This window comes from Limulus polyphemus, unplaced genomic scaffold, assembly GCF_000517525.1.
Source record: "Limulus polyphemus unplaced genomic scaffold, Limulus_polyphemus-2.1.2 Scaffold1339, whole genome shotgun sequence".
Classification (NCBI taxonomy): Eukaryota; Metazoa; Arthropoda; class Merostomata; order Xiphosura; family Limulidae; genus Limulus; species Limulus polyphemus.
Window position 1 is genome coordinate 65,297 of NW_013666949.1, and position 26,741 is coordinate 92,037.

The 26,741-nt window shown below is 32.2% G+C and overlaps 1 protein-coding gene across 6 annotated transcripts in view; it reads right to left on the reverse strand.

The window, feature by feature from the left end:
- Positions 1-26,741, reverse strand: part of LOC106463160 (E3 ubiquitin-protein ligase TRIP12-like) — a 125,515-nt gene that overhangs the window by 52,485 nt on the left and 46,289 nt on the right. For 3 of the 6 annotated variants that reach the window (XM_013923157.2, XM_013923158.2, XM_022390588.1), the window contains 3 exons: positions 22,709-23,177; positions 2,533-2,705; positions 2,185-2,262 (listed from right to left, as the gene is read on the reverse strand). In XM_013923157.2, coding sequence (XP_013778611.1) covers positions 2,185-2,262; positions 2,533-2,705; positions 22,709-23,177 — 720 coding nt within the window. Of the gene's footprint in view, positions 1-2,184; positions 2,263-2,532; positions 2,706-5,541; positions 5,731-15,769; positions 16,383-22,708; positions 23,178-26,741 lie in introns of those variants that run through there. The other 3 variants (XM_013923161.2, XM_013923160.2, XM_013923159.2) reach the window with 3 other exon arrangements.

The window sequence follows — 26,741 nt, forward strand, 5'->3', positions numbered from 1 at the left end:
GTGACTATTTTACAAAATACTAGTCTACTAGTCTGTATACATATATAATGTATAATAATTGAAATGTGACTATTTTACAAAATACTAGTCTACTAGTCTGTATACATATATAATGTATAATAATTGAAATGTGACTATTTTACAAAATACTAGTCTACTAGTCTGTATACATATATAATGTATAATAATTGAAATGTGACTATTTACAAAATACTAGTCTACTAAAAACACAGCCAAGACAGGTCACTTTGTAAAGACTAAAGATCAGTTTTGTATTATTGGATATGGTAACATGAGTGCACATGTTGCTGCATCATTGTAACTTCTGTATTGTTAGCCAGGCATGGCTGAAAGGTGAATATAATAAAAATATAAATACTTATATTATTTAGTTTAAATATTTATGTTTTTGTGTTATAATTTGTTATCATTCTAGAATGAAAGAGGCACATCTTATATTTATTTCCTACTTTTTTATGGTGGTTACAAGATCAGCAAATTTACCAAACCCGTATAGAGATATGTTACTGAAAATAACAGATAATATAGTTTTTTTCTTAAGAAATGTTTGATAACTATCAGAACATTATACAGATTTCACATGTGAAATTTGAAAATTTTCGATGCATAAAAGTATTTTTAATCTTAAAATGAAAATTACTTTGCATGTTGGATAGGCAACATTTGAAAAGAAAAAAAATGGTATGAGAAAAACATTGTTTAACAAACCTTAAGGCTTAATTAAAAAAAAATATATTTTGCATACAAACACATTGTAATGTTTATTGATAATCTGCCAAATTTTGTTAACATATGCTTACTAATTTAAAAGTTATGGCATGAAAACTATAACAAGCACAAAATGGTTAAAAGGTTGTTCCAAGGGACCGAGCCCGTGCTGAAAGAGTAAAGAGATTCATTCTATTCTGTTGTTGGCATTTGGATTTTTCTCTCTCTCTCTTTATTAATGAATGTAAGACAATAACTGATGAAAAACTTAGATTAGAAATATTAATTATATTTGAAGTGTTTATGCTGAAGATGAAGTTAAGAGAATTCTAAATAATTGGTGTCTTTATCCTATCAAAAACTTTATGATTTTATATTTCCCTCCAACAAACCTGTAGCTTAGTTTATGCTAACAATATCATTCCAACAATGTGACACCTTAGCTTAAAGACAGAGGCACAAAGTTCAAAATCTGTTATTTATAAGCATTGCCGAGTCAGTGTATTTCCCATTCTACAAGTCACATTTTATAGAGATAATTTTTTGAGAGAAAAACAATGGTATGGCTTTTACAAGCAAAATGGAGGATGTAGGAGCAATGGTGTTATATTTCCAAAAACTTTTTCTAGGAATTCCTGTTAAATACCACTAGTTTTTCAGAATTTCTAGTAGTAACAAATTTGTTTACAAAATTATGACTTTTTCATGATCTGTGTCCCTATTATTTATGCCATTATCATCACAAATAGTGCTCTTACCTACTCTGTATACTATCCATTCTATTACAATCATACATTTGGGTTTCTAAGTTTTCTGAGAAGCTTAACCACTCCATCATCAGACACCCAGCATTTCTACTTAGCCTAGAGACTTCCCCTTCCACTAAAAGACATTTTGTGTTTTAACCAATTTTGTAGGCCCATTGCATCATTATATTCTGTGTTTCAATTCACTCTTATAAGGCCTATTCATTCCATTACCAGATGTATTTAAACCCACTATGTAGATTATTCACACCATCATTTACACAAGTGATTTACCTATCCTGAAGCTTACTCATTGAACCATCACACGTAGCATTTGTACCTACCCATTCCACCATCACACATTGCATTTATACCTTCCAATTACATCATCACACATTGAATTTATACCTACCAATTCCATCATTCATACACATGCTTTACTTATACCGAGGCTTACCCTTTCAACCATCACACATTACATTTATACCTACCCACTCCATTCTTCATACATGTGCTTTACATATCCTGAAGCTTACCCATTCTACCATCACACATATTGCATTTCTGATACTCTACCATTTACTAATTCAGCTATGATGGTTTTCTATCTATCCTAAACCATACCTATTCCATCACCATCAGATAAGCTCTTTCTACCTACCATAGAGCCTATCCATTCCATCATCAGATATGCTATGTTTTTACCTACCCTGTAGCCTACCCATTTCATTATCATCTGATTCACTATCTGCAGCTGCTGCCATAGAACTGCTCACACCACTTGAAGCTAAAAGGGGGAGGTAAGTTATTAGTTATGTACCAAATTACTGTGAAAAATTAATATATTTAACATACTTAAATTCAATGAACAATAAATGCACAGAAGTCCTTAAAGTAATGTGAATCCCATGTTAAACAAAAATACAATACTAAAAACAAAAACACTGACATCAAATAAATAGAAATATTGGGATTCAGTTGATTACAATTAGTAACATGCCTTCTACAATGCAAGCTGCTAAAGTAATTAAAACTATTGCTTAAAATTGAAACTTACTAGGCACATTATTAGCAGCATCTTCACTGTTGAAAGTAGTCGACGTCCCCTCTTGTCCCGAGTCTGCTTCTGACATGCCACTCCTGCCTGGAGCTCCCTGTAGTCGGCCTGCTCCTCCGTCCACACTACTGGAACTCACTGCAGGAAGCTTGCTTGCTCGGGAGGAACGCCGACTGTAAAATGCCAGCATCACATATTTCAGTTAAGTTCTTTTATCCAGTGACAAACATAGAAATACCTATACTTATAAAGAATATTTTCCTTAAAACATCAACAAGGAAAACATCTGCACTCTGGGTGTCCTCTCAAATAAAATTGAAAAGTACAAGTGATAAGTTAAAAATACAATGATTTTAAAATGATATAAAATTCTTTTATAAATCATATTTATATTGTGATTATGAATTTCTTGCAATATATGTTAACCCTTTACCAACCATGAAAGGGTTTTTCCATTACTGTAATTGATGTAAATGTACAGGAGATGTTTAGCATTCATAAATATACAGGTGGAGATGATAAAAGGATAAATTTTAAATTATCACACCAAAATAATGAAATACAGTTTATTTGCTACCATATTTTCCCTTCAAAAATAATCTCCAAGTAAATGATAGAAAAAATATACATCTTTATAATCAATCACAGTTTTAAATATTTCTCACCTATAAACATCACTTTGAAAAGGAATATTTATAAATTTTAGTATGTTAAATATATACTGAATAACATTATTAAAAAAAGTGAAAGAAGAATTCAAAAACAAAATTGTTTTACACAAAGTTGAAAGTATTTTAATAGTAGGGATTAGCACCCGGTTTCAGGAATTTTCAGAATCAACTGAACACAGTACAACAGTGTCTTCCCAAGTAAAAGTAATCACTTACATTTTTTAACTATTATTAACTCTGTTTGTTAAATATTAACTCCCACTCTCATTACAGCTAACAGTAAATTATTTTCACTATGTATGCATTTTTCAAAGCAACAACTATAAACATAAGGGTGTTCAGGTAAAATTCAAAATCTAAATGTAAACTGATGATCTTTGGTATTTGATATACAAGTTATGGAGTTTGTTTCAGACAATCACATAAAGCAAAACAACAGCTATCTATGTCAGCTGTTCCTACTCTTGAATTGACTGACTAGAGAGAAGGCAAATAGTCAACATCTACTGCCAACTCTTTGGAGTCTCTAAAAAGGGATTTCATTATCACTCATATAATGCACCCATGACCCCCAAAGTAGATAATGCAATGTTTTGTCAATAGAATGCAAACCATGAACTTTCAGATTCAAAGTCTTGTATACTAACTACTAGGCCATGGCAGCCCATATCCAAATACATATTTCATTATAATCAAGAAAAATACACCAAAAGCTTTATATATTCAATTTTTTGGATCACAACATTAAACACTATTAGTCCAATTGGACTTTCTGCAACCTAAGTTAAATATTTTTCCGTGAAACAAAATTTTTGCTGATACTTGTCAAGAAATGAATCATAATAATGTATAGCTATGTATCTTTCCGGTATATCCTAACCCTAAAACTTATCCATTAAATAAGTTAAGCTGTTGAAAAATATTTTGCAACTTACACATACACATTATGTATTTCTGTGCTAAAAGAAAAGTAAAATAGTTTCATAAGCTCTGATGAATTAGATACAAATAACTTTTATTAATTTAGAAATACTTGTTTCACACACACATAATTCAAGAACTGAAAATTAATTTAAAAAAAATATACACATTCATCATAAGATTCATAATGGCAATATGCAAAAAACATCTTTTACATGTAAAAGTTTTAGTATAACCTTAAGAATACTAATCATTTGTATCCAAAATAATCTACAATAACTAAGTATATTTTTCAATTCATTCTTGAATAACTTACTTTATTATCCTAAACAGTTGTATCTGTAAATTACTTTTTAAAAATTCCCCATTTAGTCTTAAAACATAAAAAATTTATTTATACTAAATAACACTGTACCATTAAAAGAAATACTTTTTAAATCAAATACCAATAGCACATTAAGTCAATTTCTTGTAAACTATTTCAACAAATGTACTTTTGAAAGGTCTAATAATTCTGTGACTAAAATTGGAAGAGAAAATTCATAAAACTGTAATAAATGCAAACTTGTGCATATTTATGCACACACATGACATGCATGAAAAAATCATAATTTTCCAGCAGCTGCATAGAAAAATATCACTTAAACTGTTTATCTGTGGAAATGTAAAAGTTGTTTTGATAGTGTAAACCACAAATATAAATGAGTTCATATGAATGATACTGTATGATTTATATGCAAAGTGAAAGCAGGCTTATGGGAATTTTGCTTGAAGTTACAAAGAAATAATTGGTTATAAAGCAGCCTGCAAACTATATAGGAGTCTTAAAACAATATGGCTTAGACAAATCTAACTAATTAATTAAAAATATTAACTATATGCTTCTACTTTTAGCAACTACATAATACCCAGCATTTCTTTCACAAAACAGGTAAAATATTAAAAAACTACTATCTATAGCTTGTCATTATTTATATGGTAAAAATAATTTGGAGGATCCCAAATTTATTCCACTTTCATTTAGTAAGGCCTAAAGATCAACTACAAATACTCAAAAGAATGTCACTCAAATAAATGTGGTAAAAAAAACAATTATTGGTAGGTTATCATTTCCTTCCTGGCATTGGGATACCTAAATAAGACATGAATTGATCTTAAAGTCCAAGCTTCTGGCAGCATATTTAGATGCTCTCTTGAAACAAATACAAACTATATACAGAAATGGGGGGGGGGGGTGCACACTTTCAGAACCCCCTCCCCCAAATCAATTTCATAGAAGTTACTTTTTCCTTCACATAATATTCACCAGTTTATATTTCTACATTCTAATGTCAAACATTCCAATGGACAATTTATGTCCCTTTATAAAGACTTGTCAAATTCACATTACAAACACATACATATATATATAACTTACATTCTATACAGTTCGGATGAAACATGTGCTTCAATATAGAAGAGGCAGTTCATTCAAATTCGGACAACAGATGAACCCCAACAACACGTTAAGAAGGTAAATAATACCTATTTTCATTTAGTTACATTACTTAGTCGGTACTGCACGGGTAAGTGTAACGACTATCAATTTTTATTGAAGTGATTTTTATTTGAGATTCTAGTTTGATGTATAACCAGTGAAAACTACATTAGACTTACTACACTTTAATACTTAAACCTCACAAGCTTGCCAAGTACTGCCACAAAGCTGCTGACGCTATTTCAACAATCTTTCGAAATAAGCGTTTATACTCGTCGCTCAATAGAACGTCACTCACTACATGTACGCGAAAGCTAACACTCCACTCACAGCGTCAGAGCTGCTTAATGCACATATTTGTTGTACGTTTGTCGAACATGCATATTTTTGCGTGCGACTGTACGTTCCATAAACCGCTTTAATCCACACTACCGTCCTAAAGCAAGTAAGTATTAATCTCCACCATGGTACACACATGTCCAGGAAAATGCAACAAATATTTGTTTTAAAAACTATTCTAAAACTTAAACTGGATAAAATTATTTGTATTTACGAGTGCGTTGTGTGTCTAAAACACAAAACATATTTATTACAGGATGAATAATAACTTAATGATTAACAGTGAAGCGAATGTAAATACACCAAGAGAACTGCATTTAAACAATCTCTACGTGGTTAAATGTATGGCTACAAAGTAAAACAAACTCGAAACAGTTTATTCTATAGCACCCTTTTTTGTATGCTAGTGGCATCTACACACGTTAATCAAATACGAAATTCGCTTCACTATGCGACTTTCAAAGAATCTGACGACACAACTCATAAAAAGGTAAATGCTAACAGAATATACAGGCACTTACGAAAAAACAGGGTCAATAAGCGACTTACACGAAAAACGTCTGTTAAGGGTATCATCGACAGTGATTTTAATACACAGTAGTAAAAATAGCACCAGCTTTTAAGATTTAATCGTTCTTCACCAACGGGAAATGTTGCTACATTCACAAAGGAAAAACCAGCGAAATCAATCAAGTTGTCGAATATAATTCATTTGCACAGAAACCTTTCGACTACAACTTAGCTACACCTGAAGCGTGTTTTTAAACCGAAAGAAGATAACTTCTGTTTGGGTCTGATGCTTGCCAGAACATGCCCAAGCATCTAAAAACTGACTCAATACTCTATCCAAAAAGCATGAAATACAAGTTAAGACTTCCGAAAGCTAAATTCTGAATTTTTTTTTTTAGGCAAACATTTATTCCGGAATACACAGGTAAAAACTGTTAAGATCCCAATAATAAAATCATGGTTGTTGTGAACCTTGAAATCAGCAACGCCAAACATTCTCTCTTTAGCCCAACTTACAAAATTTTAAGAGTACATTTTTTGGCTTTTTTTCTCTGGTTGCAACACCAATTCTATGTCATGAACAGTTTATCTTCACCTGGATATCATTACACGTTCAAACATTAAAAATGATGCTTTAGTACTTATTTTTCGTGCCCACAAGTATAACTTTCAGAACTAGTTTTGAACACAAAACGTTTTCAGTTTCAAAGATTCTTTAAATACACAAGGCGAGCTGCCAGAATAAAATAGGTGCAACCTACTCTAAAATGTGTGATAGCTATTTAACAAAACTCTATAAACATGTGCAGGAGATAACCAGTACTTGACATTTTTGAAGTTATGTTTCGCACCTTTGAAAACTTTGATAATTTTATTAGTCCAAAGTTCATCCTGTACAATGTTTTACTTTCGTCTGTACTCTCCTTGACATAATAACTTACATTTCAATTGGTTAAATTATCATAGCAATTTTACCAAATTCCACATATAAATTACTTACTGCAGTGTTTAATTTCTAGGGGGGGGGGTACCGAATCCTGAGTGGGGTTGAGTGTTTAGCTTTGGAACATAATTTAAACATTACTAAGGTTACTACTTGGAATAGGGGCTTCACCGAAATTATAAACGCAATCAATGCATTTTTAAATACATAATATTCCAGCCTTTAATAAATTAAAAAATAAAATCCCAAACATGTTCTGAATCTCACATACAGTACAAACTAAGCAGCGCTTTACTGTCTTACACAACCTCAGTTCATTTAAATTAAATGTTTTCTCACAGACACTCTAAAGTTAACAAAACTTACATAGCAGTGAACAATATACTCAACAGTGATCCACACACATATGTATATATATATATGTGTGTGTGTGTGTGTGTGTGTGTGTGTAAAAACATTGCTACATTGTCCAGTCATTAATTGTGTCAATTCCTTACCAAGAATAAGATAACTTTCAAAGCAAGACAAAAACTAAGAAATCTTTATTTTGACTCACAGCTACCCCACCAGAAACAAACACCCCTTGCAGCGTTTTGATGTTCCTGAGTTCCACAAATCTCTAACGTCTTAACAGATACTTGAGAACTGTCTTGTTCCACGACACATTTAAATAACTATTTCCCAGAAAGGGAGCCGAAAGCTGCCTGGAAGGGTCACCTGTTTTAGCCACTAGTACCAATAGTGTGTTGTCTGTCAGCAGAAACTAAAATGACGTCACATAAGGGACGCTAAACGTTGCAATGATTAACTCTTTAATCATATTTGTTTTTAAAATCAGTCAAGAGCTGTATTTTGTATTAAAAATCATGTCACTAGTACATCTTTAAACCTTATATAATGTATTATTTACAGTTATTTTTGCCCTTCCGTTATAACGTTGTTAATAAAATGAAGCTACTGTCAACACGTTTATTTAATAAAAAAAGGTTTTAATCACAGTCCTCGTAACAACGTTTGCACCAGGTTTACAACAAAACTTTGAAAACAAACAAATCAAAAAGTATCTTTACACTCTTCTTCTAATACCAAGTGTATGCACCCAACACCCCACACACTTCAATGTAGATGAGGAAACATTCTAAAAGTATTACGAAATGGTAGCAAAAAATAAATATTTTTATTGAAAGTGTTATCCAAATGTGACAAATGCCAAAATGGCGGCTTCACTGTCAATATTCGTTACTGTTCTTGGTCTCTTCGCGCCTGTGTCTATGCTATAAGAACCTGCAGTATGCAACAGCTGAAACACATTTCCTATCACCTGATGTGAAATATAACGTTCATCTGGGAATAATTCGGCCTACAATCAGACAGTAGCCCGGTAATCTTGTGAAACTCTCCAAATAGTAAAACCAAATTAAACTGTTCTTCCAATGAATAATGCGCCATTAATTACATAACTTAGGAGCAGCTGCAACACAATACCTATATACTATCTTGTTTAGGGAGCTTTTATGTTAATACTCTTTATCCCTTTGAACCCTTTAAAGGTACAATAACCTGCTTACGAAAAATTCGAACTTTGCACCTCAAACCTAGATTTGTGTAACAATCTTTGCTGTGGTCGGATTTCGATCTTCTATGGATCAGCTAGATATGTATGAAAGGGGTGTGCATTTATGACTAACTGTTGAGCTCTTGAGTATCTGTTTTGGTAATTCTGGGTTTAAAATGTTCCATTTCATATTCGTTACATCTCTACCATTGCCATTTTGAGTATATATTGCATATTAATAAAATTTCCGTAATACACGACCATAAATCACTTCAATGATATTGTCGCAAGGGGGGTTTCAACAACGCCCCATTCCATACTACAAATAACTATTTTATTCTTCTTCTTGGGAAGAGAAATACAACTGCTCTGTAAGAAATGTCGTTTCAAATCATCAATTACTTACCTTTCCAGGCCAAAATAAATGTAGTCAGTTTTTAATGTAATGATATTGTATTGTTAACTGCATAACAAATAACATGTATTACCAAAGTGGATTCCCAAAGAAAGGTTATTAATGAAAAGATGCTCATGCGTTCGTAGATTTAAATACCAATTAACGTAATAAAGCAAACACCAATATAAAACTTACAGTAAATAGTGTCTTACCAAATTAAGTGGCTCTGGACACTAACACGCTGATGGTACTGGCCTTCTAAGTAGTTTGTTATATCTTGCAAGCAATATACACATAAAAAAGTTAAAATCTAAGCTCATCAATAAAATTTAATTTTTTCCTGGTTGTTTAAACACAGCACACATGAAACACTATGGTAAATTTTAACTTCTTAGTCCTTCGTCAGACAACTCGAATTCCTCGACTTACCTGGGAGTTTGCACAACTTCCACAAATATATCGTTTCATGCACGTTCATATACAATTTGATTATATAAGGTGTTTATACCAAGTAAGTCTTCGGCAACAAAACAGACTTCACAACTACTTTAAACAGATGAGGTCTAGTCACTAGGCCACTACTATATGAATTTATATCAGCTTAAGTTTGTTATAGTTACCAGGAAACCATGGAGGTTTACTTAAGCATCGAACTGTAACATCGTTGAGTAAGCCTTTCATTATTTAAACCTAGCTACACATGCATACCCGCGTTTAATCACAAGTTTTTTGGTATGGATACCTTTCAAGTACATTTTCCTACATACTTTTAAGTAACCAAGTGACTAAGTCACACGCATAAGTTTTTAATATTTTATACAGAAAAAACAACAACTTGTATTAAGAACTGAAGATACAGTTACATAGACTACGAATGACTGGCATTAAAGCAAAAAAAGTTGAGTAATGTTTTTAGATTCAATTTCCTGAACCCCCCTTTACAAGACAGCTGCCCTACTGATTTAGTGTAGTGTGACCTTCATACTATCGCTAGTCGCTTTGGAAACTATTATATTTTAAAGTATAGGTAGTAACTATGTCGAGCTATCTATTATCAATAACAGACTCTCATACCATTCTGAGATTCTGCTAAAATACGGGAATTTCATAATTTGAAAAGACCACAGTTTTTACGTTAATTGTTTTGTTGTGAAACATAAAGCTACACAATGGGATATCTGTGCTCTGCCGACCACGAGTATTGAAACCCGATTTGTAGCGTTACAAGCCCTCAGACATACCGCTGAACCACCGGGAGGGGGGTAGTTGTTTATTATGATCAAATTATGTAATAAACGACACCTAACATTTATATATATTGTATGTATATTGTAAAATATATAAAATGATCAGTCATTTGGCATTCCTTGATTACATGTTACGATTATGTAGGGTTAAGTTTAGCTGACATTTTAAAACTTATACGAAAGCCTTTAATAACTTACAACTTGATGAATAATATGTTTTTAAATACAACACACAATACGAAATCCTTTTACTTGGACGGTGTAATTAGGAATAAAACATTTTAAAATTCATAAAAACAATATATTCTTCACAATTCACGAAACTCAATAATTATATGGGTGAGCTCCCGATAATCCGAATATTTTTGACAGGTACCTTTTTTTTTCAGAGAAAAAATACAATTCAGAGAACCGATAATCAAAACGTCTTCTTTATACTTTTTTTTATATGAGTATGTACATCATGGAAGAGATTTTTTATTCATTTCATTAAGAACCCAACTCATTGCTGAGTAGTACACAATTTCAGCCTACCTCAGTGAGAGAAATGGTCCCGCTGAAACCAATTGTCCTCGTTTTTTCAGGGAAATTCAATACGTGTATCCGATTTCAAAATTAGTTATTAGAATTGGACACAAAAATGGAGGATAACTTCCCTTACTTCATAAATAAACATGACTATACGTCGTAACACACACAGGTGTATTTCAAAACACAACATAACGCCAACAGTTTCTTTAGAACGCTATTCCATGAACCTTCTAATAAACTTTAAAATGCAATGGTAAATTCATACTTAATTACTGCGTAATTTAAACAAATCAGAGCATCCTGATAAATAAAAAATAACTACACCGAGAATAAATTGTAATGACTTATATTTTCATTCATTTTTAAGCATATTAAAAAAAAATTGGTTTAGAGGTAAAATGTACAATCTAACGACGCCAGAGATGTTGAGGAAAACCTTGAAGTATATTTTTTATTTACAAAACTGAGCCCATAAATGCGTTCGAAAAGATACTATATATATAAATCAAATATTTTCAACAACAAATGTGAAAATGGACGCTTGCGCACAAAAACTATTTCACTCCCTCACAATTCATATAATGCAGTAAAATGTGTTATAAGGCTATTTATCTTGAGTTCAGAAACAAACAAAAACGGTTTGCTCCATTTATCTGATCAATATCTGTGACAAACTTTCTACCACAGTTGTCCTAATTTTCCCGAAAGGGGACCGAAGGCCGCTTAGAGGGGTCAACTGTAGTGTGTTGTCTGTCAGTCAGTCAGTCAGTAGACACTAAAATGACTTTGCATAAGAGAAGCTTAACGTAGCGATTTTTACTGTCGTGACGTCAGTAAAACGTGCGTATGTCATGAATCACGGGAAGAATTACGCACTCTGTAGGTTACAACACAGCATGATATATGAACTTCAAAAGCAAGAAACTAAAATATTTGTTACAATTAACTTTTGCTTTATATATATATAAAACAGTACAATTTCGGGGATTCTGCAGAAGTACGTTAGTGTATATATGTAGATATATATATACACATAAGCTGGAGTACCCGTCCCCTGGACAGAAGTTATATAAATTCATGATTAATGAAATATTATCTTACGACATGAAAAGTTGCTTCCCTTATATGTAATTGAAAAAACGCCCATAAAAACTGCAAAACAAAATATGAAACCGACCGCAAATTTCCAACAAACCTTCATGCCAAATTTGGTGAAGATCCATCTGCAGGAGGTGGGGTAGTGGTAAAAACGCCCATAAAAATTACTAAACTGAAAATTTGTTTATCTCCCCATGAACCCAATGAACCTCCATACAAATTTGGTGAAGATCCATCCACACCCTGCAAAGTAGTTATACGGACATACAACAGACAGTACTTTTATATATAAATACACACACACATACGTATTTGTACTATGTTGGACTTAAAATAAAAGCGGCGAGAGCTAGATGAGCAGCTTCACCTGTTGGAACTATCTTTAACCTTGTTTCTAGTTGAGTCACCAAGCATTGTTCCTTTTAGTAACTAATGCATTAGTTCGCGAGCTCTTTAGCTAGTTTCAACAAATATTGTTTATGTATGCATAGAAGTTTGTGTACACTACACACCTTAACCCACAACTTATCGATGTTCCATTTCTGGAACCTTTTTTGCTTTTATTACCTGTCCTGATGAATGTTTTTTTATATCATACTTATGAGCTATTTTTCTATAATGACGTGTATATTTTTTTATTTTATAAAATAATTATTTATTCCCTATATCCCAGTGTGCGTAAGTACCACGTAAAATTTGGTGTTCCAATTTAGGACAATCAACAATATTATTATATACAAATTTTGGTTCTTAATAGAAATAAGAATATGTGATAAAACTTGTTCTTAAGCAGCTCTTACTTTGATAATTAATGGATTAAGTATCTTAGGATACAAACCGAAAAAAAGTACTTAAAAATGATCGTATGCAAAAAAGGGCCAACATTCATTTCAAAGTCTAATCGTTAATAAATTAATAAAAATAATTTCACTTGTAATGAACCAAATGAATACAAAAAAGCATAGTATTTCGTAAGTTTGTTTCGAATTTCGCGCAAAGCTACACGAGTGCTAACTGCGCTAGCCGTTCCTAATTTAGCAGTGTAAGACTAGAGGGAAGGCATCACCACCACAGCCAACTCCTTTACCAACGAATAGTGGGATTGACCGTGATTGTATAACGTCCCAGCGGCTGAAAGGGGCGACCCTCAAATTGCAAGTCGAGCGCCCTAGCCACCTGGCTATGCCGGGCCAGTATTTCGTAATTCTAAAAGTAGAGAATTGAAAGCTGACACCCACTATAACGGAGTTTTGGGTGAAGAGCAAAATAATAGTAAAAAGATTTGCAAAACAATTGTTTCTTGTTCATCATGTGTCTCTCTCCATATAATTTTGACAAGAAAAGATTTCAAATAGTTATGGAAATGTATTGTTTACTGAGGATATAACCAAAAAAAAAAAAAACCTACCAAAGCTTCCAATTCTAAAAGATCATTAATAAACGAAAAAATTGTAAATATTTTGAACCATTTCGGAAGAACAATCATATGCAATACGTTCAAATATACCTTATAATAGGTGTGATAAATCACAATCTCTTCACTCGTGACCAGTGAATAATTTCTGCCGGATCTGAGATGTAGAGCCTGTTTTGAATCTTTTTTTAATCTAATGGCGGAAACGTTACACTATATTACTCTACTTTAGCCCCATCCCAAATAACAGCTTCAATAATGTTAAAACTGTTTTCTCCCTGAACTCAAAAGCTCTCAATTATGAAAAGGGATCCGATCCCCCTATCTTTTTTTCTTTTCAAGAAATGAAGAATTGCTCGAAACTATATAGCTTTTCAGCCCAAAAAGCCTGACGAGCTTTCATGTGAGACAAAAGGATTCGTTGTTAAACGTGGTTAAAACGTTTTCATGCATTCAAACTGGGAACCCACAGAATAAAGCGATAAAAACAACTACGCTTTTAATGGCGTATATATCGCCACTATTAACCTCTAAAATAATATACTGTTTACAATTAACGCTGCATTTTCAACGTATAACTTTTAACTAAGAATACACAGATCTTTTTTTTTTATTGACAGTAAGCCCGATAAAGCCTTAAAACTAAAAGGGCACAGAGGGACGATTAAATCATCCAGTTTCGTAAAAATGTGCGTTACTGGATCGAATAGCGGTTCTAATAAAGCATTTATATATAAGTAAAAAATTTTGATTGGATTTTTTGTTCTTTTAGAGCAAAGCCACATTGGGCTATCTGCTCGCGGGGAATCGAAACCCGGATTTTGACATTGTAAGTCCGTAGACTTATCGTTGTCCCACTATGGGACAGCAATTTTGACAAATCAAGCAACGCCTGTTCTATCTTTAGAAAATCCCCACCAATCAACAATGTAGCTTTAACGAAAACCTCAAAAATTTAAAGAAGCACATATGTTTTAAGAATTAAAAATGTAATACAGTCACCAAGAATAAACAAAGTAAAACTAGCCGTTGCTTTATGAAGGAACGATGCTAGCTTTATTAAATGTAATTTTTTCAGTGGTTGCTAAAATTAAACCACTGAGCAAAAACAATGTTTCAATATATACCTCTGAAATTTTATATAAAAAAACTACACATTAACATATGGTGATCAAGTTTTGTAGCTTGCAAATAGAAAGTTTTATTGTTTGTTACGAATGCTACTAAAGTTCTCATCGATCCAGAAAGTTGTAATAATAAAACGGAACGTTCACAAAAACTGGTACAATTCTAGACAGACATTCAATACTTGCGTCAAGTTCAGCCAATGTATAAGATTATATTCAATAAAACTTCCAATCCATATACCGCCAGAGCTCTAACCACTTGTAGTTGAATCGAAACGTATAAAAGTCTGTAGCTTATATACATGTAACATATGAATATCAAATGCAAAAATACACATCCCGCAACGTACACCATAAGGTAGGATTTTGACTTGTGATTTTTTTTAACGCGATATAACCAAATATAATGATTAATAAAATAGTCTATTAAACTCAATAATGCATTACTTGATGCACGTTCTTTTGACTTTTTTAAACCGATTTTTGTTGGAAGAAATTCTAGATATCCTAATATTTAATGTCCGTTCAATTTAAGCGTATTTTAAATTCTAAGCGACGAAAAAACTTAGTGCGGTTGTATTTCTTTCGCGCTAATTACGTAAAATTATTGAATGGTTATTAGTTTCAAACTAAATTGGACACAGACCTCTCACCAAAAGAAATATTTAACGCCCCAACTACCACGAGAATACACTTTTTATAAATACTTTTAACACAAGGAAAGTATTGAAATAATAAATGACAAAAATTTAACAAACAATAATTTTCGTGTAGTGCACGTGATTGAGCAATACATAAAAATAACCACTAAGAGAAAATGAAGTCCAAAAATACTAATTACTTTCATACAATACACTGCCCTTTGTTAACAATGGAAATCTAGCCACCATATAAATGCAACAACAATGCAGTTTTCATTTTTTATTTTACGCAACGCAAGCACTTTTTATATAGGTGTAAGTCTAAATTAAAGGAAGAGTAATAAACCAATATTTTTAATAACTTACCTGTACAAAGTGAAAGGAGCTGCACCTGAGACCCCAGAAAGAAACATCTTCAACCAAATCACCGTCTTGCCATTGTTGCTTCAACAAATAGTGAACAATAAAGTTTTAAAACAACAGACTAGCTTTGTGACATCACCACTTAAATGCTGTTGGCCTCAATAAGCATACTTGTACGACTACTACCAGCTTTCACAGCAAGCCAACACTCCCACTGTAATACTCATTTCGCTAAAGAGGGGAGACCACTTATTCTGCCAGGTGAGATAAACCAGTACTTGTACGACCTCTCTCTCAAAAACTAAAATGTGTGAAAGATTACAGGTTTGGAACGTGGTCGGTGACAAATTAAGAAAAACGTTCTCGATTAAACTAGTTATTATTATTCACAAGTTAAAGAAACGATCGAAGTTCATAAAAGAAAGCTGTGAACATCACTGAAGTTTCTATTAACTAATGCGGCAACAAATTTAAGGAGGTATTATTCGTATAATAAGTTATTATACAGTTTGATATTACACACAGAAACAATGTGTGAGCAGTAATAGACTACACAAGGTGTTAAGTTTGAAAATAAGTTAAAAGTTTATATGGCTAAATATGCACCACTTGGGTGACCATGACGCCAAGAAAAATCTCGCGTTCACTAGTGGTTGGCTAAGTGCCCTCAGGGTATCAGCTGACGTCGAGAACTGACTGCTCTCGCGTTGCAGGAAGATGAATATCCGGTTTGAAGTCCACGTCATTTTTCTAAACTTTATGTTTAGTTTCCGCCGTCTGCATGTATACCAGTGTACTATCACCGAATGTTGATAGAAAAGCTTCAGTACATCCCCAACCTTAGAAACACGATAGGTCTCTCACGCATATAACTAGTCAGCGTACTGAGGCGTTCAGTGAACTCAAGCTTCAGAAAATAATTCATCAGGTTTTTGAAGCTTACAAATAGACAGCTTTATTGTTTAATGTCTGGTTACGAAAGCTATGTAAGGTCTCACCAATCTAGAAAGTTGTAACAATAAAACGGAATGTCCAAAAAAAAAACCGGTACAATTCAAGACAAACATTTAATACTTTCTTCAACACTTCAGCCAATGCATAAGATTATATTTATAACTTTCAATCCATATAAGGCCCACTAGTCTTTGCAGTTATCACCTTTAAGCACTTATGTTTGAATAAAATACTGTAAAAGTTTGTAGTTTATATACATGCAAAATATACGAATATCAAGTGCAAAAATGGACACCGCGACCAACATCCTAACTTTGGATTTTGACCCATGTAAGTGGTTGGTCTTAACGTGTTTTTATCACCACGGTACAGCCAAATGTAATGGAGAAATGAACCCAATAATACATTATTTGACGAACGGTATGTTGATTTCTTAAAACCAATTACTACTGGAAGAAATTCTAAATATCTTAATATTTAATGTCCCATTAATTTATGCGTATTTTTTGCTTATGTTATTCGCTATTAACCCTGAGCTCGAAAAACTTTGTGGTTTTGTATTTCTCTAGCCACATTTTACGTTTTATTCCTGGATACTCGTTAGTTTCAAATTATACTAGTCGCAGATCTCGCAAGATCGCTGTGCTTTTCACATTAATATACTTTTTGCACTGTAATAAACTAACAATTCGTTAAATTATTTTAAAGGACTCTTTGTAGTAATTACTTACCCAATTGGTAACTGCAGTTTCAAGTAAAATCGGTTCTCACCAGCTAAACAAGTCGGTAAAAGAAACGACTAACTATCAGTTTCACCATTTTACAATTTAAGGTCGATACGATGCAGTTTTTACCATGCTTGGTGTAATTTAAGAAACACATACACTATTTTGCAATGAACGAATAAACATGAAGTTGGTACAAGTCACTCTGAAATTTCTAATTGAGCAACATCAGATACAGAAATAAGAAAACCAGTGATTCAGGGCAATCGGCATAATTAACTGACATACATTAAAACAGATACTACATATCATTACCAAGTTATATCAACCACAAAGTTATTGGCAAATGGGGAAAAAAAACTGATGAAAAATTCCACCTTTAATTAATGAATAGTTACAAAACAAACATGAGGAAAGACACCCAGAACTGGTTGCTAATTCCTTGTGAATCCCAAAAAGATGAGAATAAAACCTCAGACTGGGACAGACCACCTCCACAAGAGCACCTGGAGTAAAATGAATATACATTCTGATCCAGAAGATCAAAATGAATCAATTTCCAGTCTATGGTGTCTGAGAGGCAAGGGCATTCCCATACCCCACTGTGCTCATAATTTGTTTTTTGTTGCAAACACCCCATTACATTAAAATCATAAATATATCATGGACACTTTTGTTAGGAATATGACAGTAGTTGGTGAAATAGCAAACTGTACTGCAAATATTTTCTAACATTACTGATGTTGTTTATGTAAAATTTAAAAGTAATATCAACTGAAGGAAAAGAACAACTATTTTGTTTTAGATTATGCATTTGATTAAATTGAAAAATTCTTCATTCAGCATTCATTAACTTCTCCCAACAGTTAAAATGGCATTAGGTTAATACAACAGTATTAATAAAATTTCCGTATTTTAATGGAAATACTAATGCAAGCAATAACTCTCACAAACAAATTGCCAGGAGAGAGTTTCATAGCTCTCTAGCTCTCATAGATTTTACAAAAAAAAAATTAGTTTCGAGATAGAAGAAAGGAAAGAAAAACACAAGAGTTGTAAAATCCTTAAAAATGTAGACTTCCTCCTAAAACCTCAAATCATATGCCTATCTAATCTACCCTCACCACCTTCATGACTCTGTTAGCCAATTATACTCCCTTGAAGGACTTGCTTCAATACATGGGGCTGGGGGATATATCTGGAAAACATCTTGGAAAATACTCAAAGTATTACACAGCACAGTTCAACAACATGAAGTGCAAAAATGAGATGAAAATGTAGTAGCAAATGAGCATAAAGAAAGTCTAGAATCCCTACCAAGGTAAGTTGCATAGCAATACAAGGATAAAGTTTGTTTGTTGTAAAGCACAAAGCTCTGCCCATCCAACCTTTAGCATTATAAGCCGTATGATTTACTGCTGAGCAACCAAGTGCACAAGGATACAGATGTGCTCAAAATTCAATAAATGATAAAAAGAAGCATTCATCGCAATTTTCAACAAATCAGGAACATTACAAAAAATGTACCAGGCATGAATTTCCTAGACTAAGAAGTTAAAACAATTGCCTATATCTTTGACTGGCATTTGAAAGACAGGTGAAATCCATAAACTAGGGCACACTCCACAGAAGGTCTCAGAAATGAGCTGCTGTGCTGGTGATGACAACCCAAGGATGAAAACAGTAAAAACACAGATGAAAAAATATGATGTCAGACAGGAATGACAAATCTGGGGTAACCCTCCTAATTCTGGATTAAAATTAATATAATTGTTGAGAAGAAAGATATTTATCCAAATTATATGCTGGTCTAAGAAGATGCAAAAGAAAAAGATCCTGAGAGTTGGAAGATTAAAAAAAAAAAATCATTGGAACTCCCTCAGTTAATGTAGAAGAAAGTTCATCTCAAAAACGGAAAATCTCGTGATGGATGAAAATTAAGGCAAATAGGTGCTAAATATAAAGTCACTGGTTCACACTCCTGTTCATTTCAAACAGAAAACATAAGTTACCTGAGGAAAGTCTTGCAATAGATCCACCTTAGTACTGTGATGGTCCAACTCAAAGCAACAGATCCCTCCTCAGACAAAACATATCCAACTGAGAAAATAGACTAGTTCCAAGAAAAATTATAAAAAGGTAAACAGGCTGCATTGCTGGACTTCCAAAACTGAAAGGCCAGAAAGACATGACAACTTGCTCATTTCAAAAGGATGGGTCAACTTCTGATGAGATCTTTGTTTGCTCTTATTGGATGAAACACAGAATCCAATTAAGTATATGAAAGAGAAATTATATAATAAAACAATTAAAAATTTGAAACAAGTTAGAACTACCAGAAGAAATACACTTACAAAACAAAGAAAGATAAAAAAACAAAAAACATCACACTATCAAGATAAACTTGAAGCAACAAGAATGAAATGCATAATGTGCCAAGAGAAAATATGACCATATAAAGTTCTGTAAATTCAAGATAGATTGTAGATGTCAAGTAGTAGTAGTAGTAGTAAGAACCAAAGAAGATGACTGTCCCACAGATTCTGAAAATAGGGGTGTGAGACAAGATTATACATTCTTACTCATGATTTCTTTTTAGATTTGCACAAGATTACAGATTGTAAATGGAACACAGTACTTGTGGGAGAAGAAGTGTATGAAAACAACAAAAAAAAATTAACTCTTCGCACAAACAAGAGGATTAGTTCAAACTACTTTTGATAAAGTATAATTTTTCAAAAATATATTTTTTCATCAGCATAATTAACTTTTCTCGTAAATTTGCATTAAACACTTCCCTTTTAATATTATTAGACAAGCATGCTATCCAAATCAACAAGTTATGATTTCATATCAGAAAACCAAGTCACACTAACTTTTTAGTGTCTGCTCTTTTGAGATAAAAAAAAATATTTGCCTAGTTAACCTGTATGTACTGACTCAAAGGTTTAGCCAAAATAAAAATTGTAATGCCATTCTTCTTATTCTATACACAAGCTAATGTTTTGTGAATGATGAACACAAACAAGAAATATTGCTTTATATGTATATTAAAAATGGAAAAAAAAGAGGCTTACTCTGCTTTTTGTATTCAATACAGATTTAATATATTTTTAAATGTGTTTAGGAAATTCACTTAAAGCAATGAAATAACTTGCAAAAGATGAAAAATATTTGGTCCACTTTGTTTTAACTTGTCCAGTTCAGAACTTAACATTCATTTAAATACCATTCAATACTGAGACAAGTAAGTAAATATACAGAAAATTACATCAGTGAAAAAGCACAAAGTAAAAGTTCCCATATCTGGCAGTCAATGAATTTCAAGTAAGATTAACTATATGGTAATGAAATTTTACAAAACAGACAGTGCAGTTTAGAATATATGATAAACCTTATACTTATGTTTTTTTAAAAAAACATAACCAAATAGCTTAAGAGAAAAATGAACTTTTATATAACAATATTTTCTCACCCTTTATTCATTTCATACAGGTATGAGCAATTTCAAACTAACAACATTTCTCTCATTCTGACAATCATACCTTTTTTTTGAAGGGGTATAAGATCACTCAAACAGGTGATAATTTAACAACATTAACAATGATAATTTTTTACTGCACTACAAGTATTCTGTGGTACAGAAACTCACTGATATTATGTACATACAAGTTCACAAGCTGGGGTATAAGTCTAAAGAGTTTATAACATTTACTCTTTAGTATTGTAAGGCCAAAGTAACTCAACATTTTCTATTCACACTGGAAAAACTTAAACCAAAACTTAAGTTAAAGAAAAAAACCCATAAACCTCTTTCATTGTAAAAAATACAAGAAATAGACATAAACAATCTTATTATCGTTTAGTGACATTGGTGTAAGTACATAAGCTAAATGTGATTTACGATTGAAAAGGCAGTTGTTTCATTGTAATCTGTAAGTCTGTTTATTTGAAATTGGTATTCTTATGCAAACTTAAGACTCTACTGATGTCTTCCTAGTGATGCTGTGCCTACTGGTAACAATGTCATAATTGTGATGTATGTGAAATCTTATGTATGTGTTGTTTTAGTTTTCAATGACTATTTTCATAATCAGTATCAATATTAAAGAGGAAACAGCTACAGAATTATTTACTCCATGAGTTATTTCACTACCACTATTTTATAAATGTATATTAATACAATAAGACATTTGTTCACTTCATACAGTACTTTAGAAAGATTTCTAATCAAAAAGCCTTACCACTTTTATTCACACTTAATAACCAGGATAATATAAAAGTTTTAGTCTTAACTTGTGTATTAACTGCTTGTACTGAAATTCTCAGTTTTTCATGTGAACATCCAGAAATCACACAAAACATTGAACATTTGGAAATAACATGCAATTCTGTGAATCCAGAATCACACTATTTTCAGAAGTAGTTTAACTAGTGTGTAAATAATGGCAATGCCCAGTAGTGTTTAAAGAAAACGTTCATTGTGTGGACTTGAAAACATATTGTTGAACATTTGCTGATTTGTTCTTTATCCCAAACATACACATCAGAAAACTTATTACAAATAACTTGTTTAGAGAATTATTAGAGTAATATGTAAATGAGATTATAACACACTTTCTTCTGACTGATGGATGAACTGCCATGGTTATTCAGGCATGTGTTCAATAACTGAACCATGTGTACAATTGTTCATAAATTATCAATCATAAAATGCTGCACACCTTTGATGTATATAGTGCCCATTCATTGCAACTGTGAATAATCAAATGCACCCTAGCAAAATACAATAAAATGATCATACTGGCATAGTGTTAAACCTGTACATTTTAAAAATCTTTCACCCCAGAGACAAACTGGGTGAAAATTAGTTGAGCCAGAAAGGAAAACTTTCACTTGTCACAAGCAACTGCAGTTTATATCTTGATAACTACCATCTAACAAAAATAAACTGATTAGTCTTGTGTGTCATAAATTGGTTAAATCCTTTAGCAGTTTTATGATAACTGAAATATTAAAATTAGCTTACACAGATTTAGCTTCATAAACTACAGGAAAATTAGGTTGGGAATCAATATTAGTATATTTTTTGGTTGAAGAAAACAAATCTTGAAAATTACCTTGATGCATGGCATGTGCAGGTCTTGGCTTGTGGTGAACACAGTTGTTATACAAATGTAAAAATCATACAAAAAAATTGTAACTGTAAAAATAATTTACTACAAAATTTCTAAGAAAATACAAACACTGAAAAAAAACTTACCGGCTACTAGCACACGACCCCGTTGTCTTGGTTCTTGTGGCCTTTTCTTGATTGATCTTTGCTGCCTTCCCAGTTGCTCTACTGCCTTTAGTAGGAGTTTTACCGTCAACAGTACCTGACTGGAGTTCTGAAGTTTTTCTACCTGGCTGCCGATTTTTTCCCTTCCCTTTGTTTTGGTTTGAGCCAGAAGGACCTGGCTGATGACAAGACAAATCTACTGGAACAAGATTAAGAGGCAGAGTTTGCAGATTTTCAGTTCTCAGCTGAGGTTCCTTCTTTATAGCAAAAGGACTTGACAACTGATTATGGCTGCCTCCACAATGTTTTGCTAAGTCTTCAACTTCAACTTGAAAATAAGAAGCCTCATCCAAAGATGAATTTGACTCTTTTTTTAGGCGTCGCCTATTGGTGCTTTGATTTCTTGGATGTGGAGAACTTTCAAAAGATTTGGTGTGTGATATAAACCCGTCTAAAGGAAAAACAACAACAACCATATTAACATTTCTTAATGTCATTTAATAATCTTTATGTAGGTGAGAAAAATATTTTTTGGACCTCAAATACTTCCATACACATACAACTATTGTAAAAAAATATGCCCACACCAACTACAAAGAGTTATGTTTCTCTCTCTCTCTATATATATATAATATAACCTACAATTTATTTATTGTACATGTAGATGTACGTGCCAACAAGTGAATGTGCCAACACAGTTCTAATATAGCAATGTAAAATTATACTATTTGTACAAAAGGTATCATTTTAAAGTGAAAATGTCTGCAGTTATAGCTCCCAAAAGCATTGGGGATATTCTGTCTATCAGACATAATCAAAACAACAGATGCAGAGCTAGTCAGCATGTAACCAAAAAAAAGGGGATTAGGATCTGGGTGCTAGAACCCACAGCATCCCAGATTCCACTATCACTCACCATCTATAGCTGGTTGTGGGTATGATAGTTATCTCTGAAAAACCCATAAAAGTAGAAATAAGACATTAAACCACCTTTGATTTCTATTATAGATCATCCAACTATCTCCACAGTATATTTACTCCGATATTAAATTACGAAATATACAACCTAACTGTACATTTCAAGTAATAATATTGACACTTTATCACTGCAAGATATTAATAACTATGAACTATAAACCTACCTATACAGTTCTGGTACTCCTTCCTCCTCCCTTTCTAAGGACATGACTTTCAAGTAAAACTGGGTAAACTAAGCTAGAACTAGTTGCCTGAAGTTGGTCTTTCTGACCCATATATATATGTATGTATTTATTTAAGGGTGGATGATGGGAGCTATACTAAACAAAAGGTAAAGCCTAGTATAAGAGTACCATAATGTCTTTATGTCCAAACATTTTAATGGGAGCCTAGAATGCTAGCTTCAAGGACAATTTTGCTGTCTCCCCTAATAATGGATAGTACTTGAATTATTTTTTTTTCATTTTATTACTATTAATTTTCTTACTTACTTAAAAGTAACAAGACAGCAACTGCCTTTCCACTTTATGGTAAAATATAAAATTGAGGAGTTAGAGCAGCATTTCCCAAGCTATGTTCTGTAGAACACTGGTGTTCCATTTGAGATTGATAGGTGCTCCGTAAAAGAATCATGATTTTAAATTTTAATAAAATATCTAACACTTTTTTGTACGATCATAACTTATTATGAAATATTTTCATGTATTAGAATTAGATAATACTGATTTCACATTGAAGAAGAATTATAGAAGATACTATATCTATTCTACATAATATCTTGGTGGTTCGTACCTAAAATATATTATAAGTATAAAAATGTAAAAATTCATTAATATGTAATTTGATTAAATAAATGAATGAATGATATACAAATCTAGAGGGCGCTGCATGTGCAACATACCCTCTACACCGATATTGTCTAATGTTCTGTAAGCTTTTTCTCAGCTGAAAAGTGTTCCGTGGCCAAAAAAGTTTGGGAAATGCTGATTTAGAGTATAGTGCATGTTAATATTCATAACTTATCCTGGAAAGAAAATCTAATATATGTACACTAGATACACACTATACATTAAGTTTAAAAAATGCTATGTGAAGAGCTACATTTAGAAACTTAATCAGATATAATTATTCCAACTATCCAAGACTCATGTCAGAATAATTGATTAGTCAAATGTAATCGATTTATCCCCTAACAAATTCCACTAATCACCAAGCTCTGTTTTTATTTCACGACCAGAAAAGTATCATATTTTGCTGCGAGCTTAATATACTTTCTTTATGCATGTTGTGTGTCCTGAGAAAGTGTCTTTCAATGGCTTCTTTATCAAAGTTGCCAGTATAACAAAGTGACACGCAGCAGGCAACTTGTTTTTTTTCAATGTCCATGGCTAGATTGTATATGTCTCTAATTCTGTACACAGTGTTTTTAATAGTGCAATATTTTTCAGCTACTGACATTTGCACATTTATCTTTGTCATTTCTGTTGAATGACAAGTAAATTTTTAAGTTTGTTGTTACAGTTTTGTGTGATAATATTCAAATCAAATTTTATAACTGCTTGATGAAGCAGTATAGTAAGGAGCTTATCCATAAGTACTCCAAGTAATAGTGTCCCTGTATGATGAATTTATCTTTATTTTATCCCTATCTTTGAAATCAAATTAATGAAATATAATAAAAAGGAAATTTTATGGTTTTGTATATCTGAAATGTTTTGAACAACACCTATAATATTAGTAAAGGTTAGGCTTTTGAATACTGTCAGTATGGATAAGAAAAATTTGATAACAGTGTGTAAATTATTAAAGAACTAGCAGAGGCCCACAAAATACTTGTGGTCAAATCAGTATATTCATTGCAACACTACTTCTTTAAATACAGAATTTCTATAATAAAACAAAATAATTCTAATTGCAGACACCAACAACTATAAATCCTCTTGTCTTAGGACTAACATTAGTTAAGTCTTTATTAGGTATGGCTTCTATTCAGTAAAGTAATAAATAAACATTGTAACTTGTGCAAGTTTTTGCTTTATTTTAGTTAGGGCTAAACTTTATCATATTTAATTCTATCAATAAATAAACTTAAAATGTTATTCTATGACCAAACATTAGACCCTTTTAAAATATTTGATAAGCTTTTAATATGTTGTTGTACAAAATGTCTACTAAAGTACATTTACGTCTGTTGAAATGATGTGCATACACACATGCATTTATACAGTAAGGTGTATATACATTTTAATGGTAGTAGTAACATGTGGAAACTAAAGCTCTTAAAAGTATGTCAGATTTATGTACATTTGATAGTTCACACAATTTAAGTGTTTTAGAATGTGAAAGCTTATAATTATATAACACATGGGTAACCAAACTTTCTCAGCACAAGGCTCCTAAGAACATTTTGCACCTAGACTGAGGCCTGCCATTCCAATGAACCTAATGATACTGAGTGCTTTACCAGTATTGTGTATTTGCTACAGCCTCCAGTTTCAGAACCCTTGATTTAACATATGGGAAGCTATAGTAATTTTTTCTGTAAAATTCTTCAAAATGTTTTAGTAGTACTTTTGTTTTTGGTCTTTAAAAAGTTAATAAGCAGATATATTATCAAAATATTCATTAAAAAGTTTGTTGTGGTACATGCTTTATTTCCTTATACAATTGTTCTTTGTCTTATTGATATACTGTGGTAATATATTTTGTTGAATTACCTTTATCACTGGGAATTGAATAACACATAGTACTTGCAATTTGTGACAATATAAGCTCTTAATAATAATACTGTATTTCCTAGAGTTGTATAGAATGTGCTTTATTAACATAATGTATAAATAAAAAGAATCAATAATTTAATTAAAGAAATTAAATGTTGTTGTAAAATTCAAAAAGCAAGTGTTGAACTTAAGTATGCTTGAAATATTAAACAATGAAAAAAGTTACTGATCTGATAAAATACTTAATATATACACCTGGAAAAAAGTTAAGCACCACCGTGTTTTTTTCAAGTGATTCAGATTCGACGTTCTTGTGA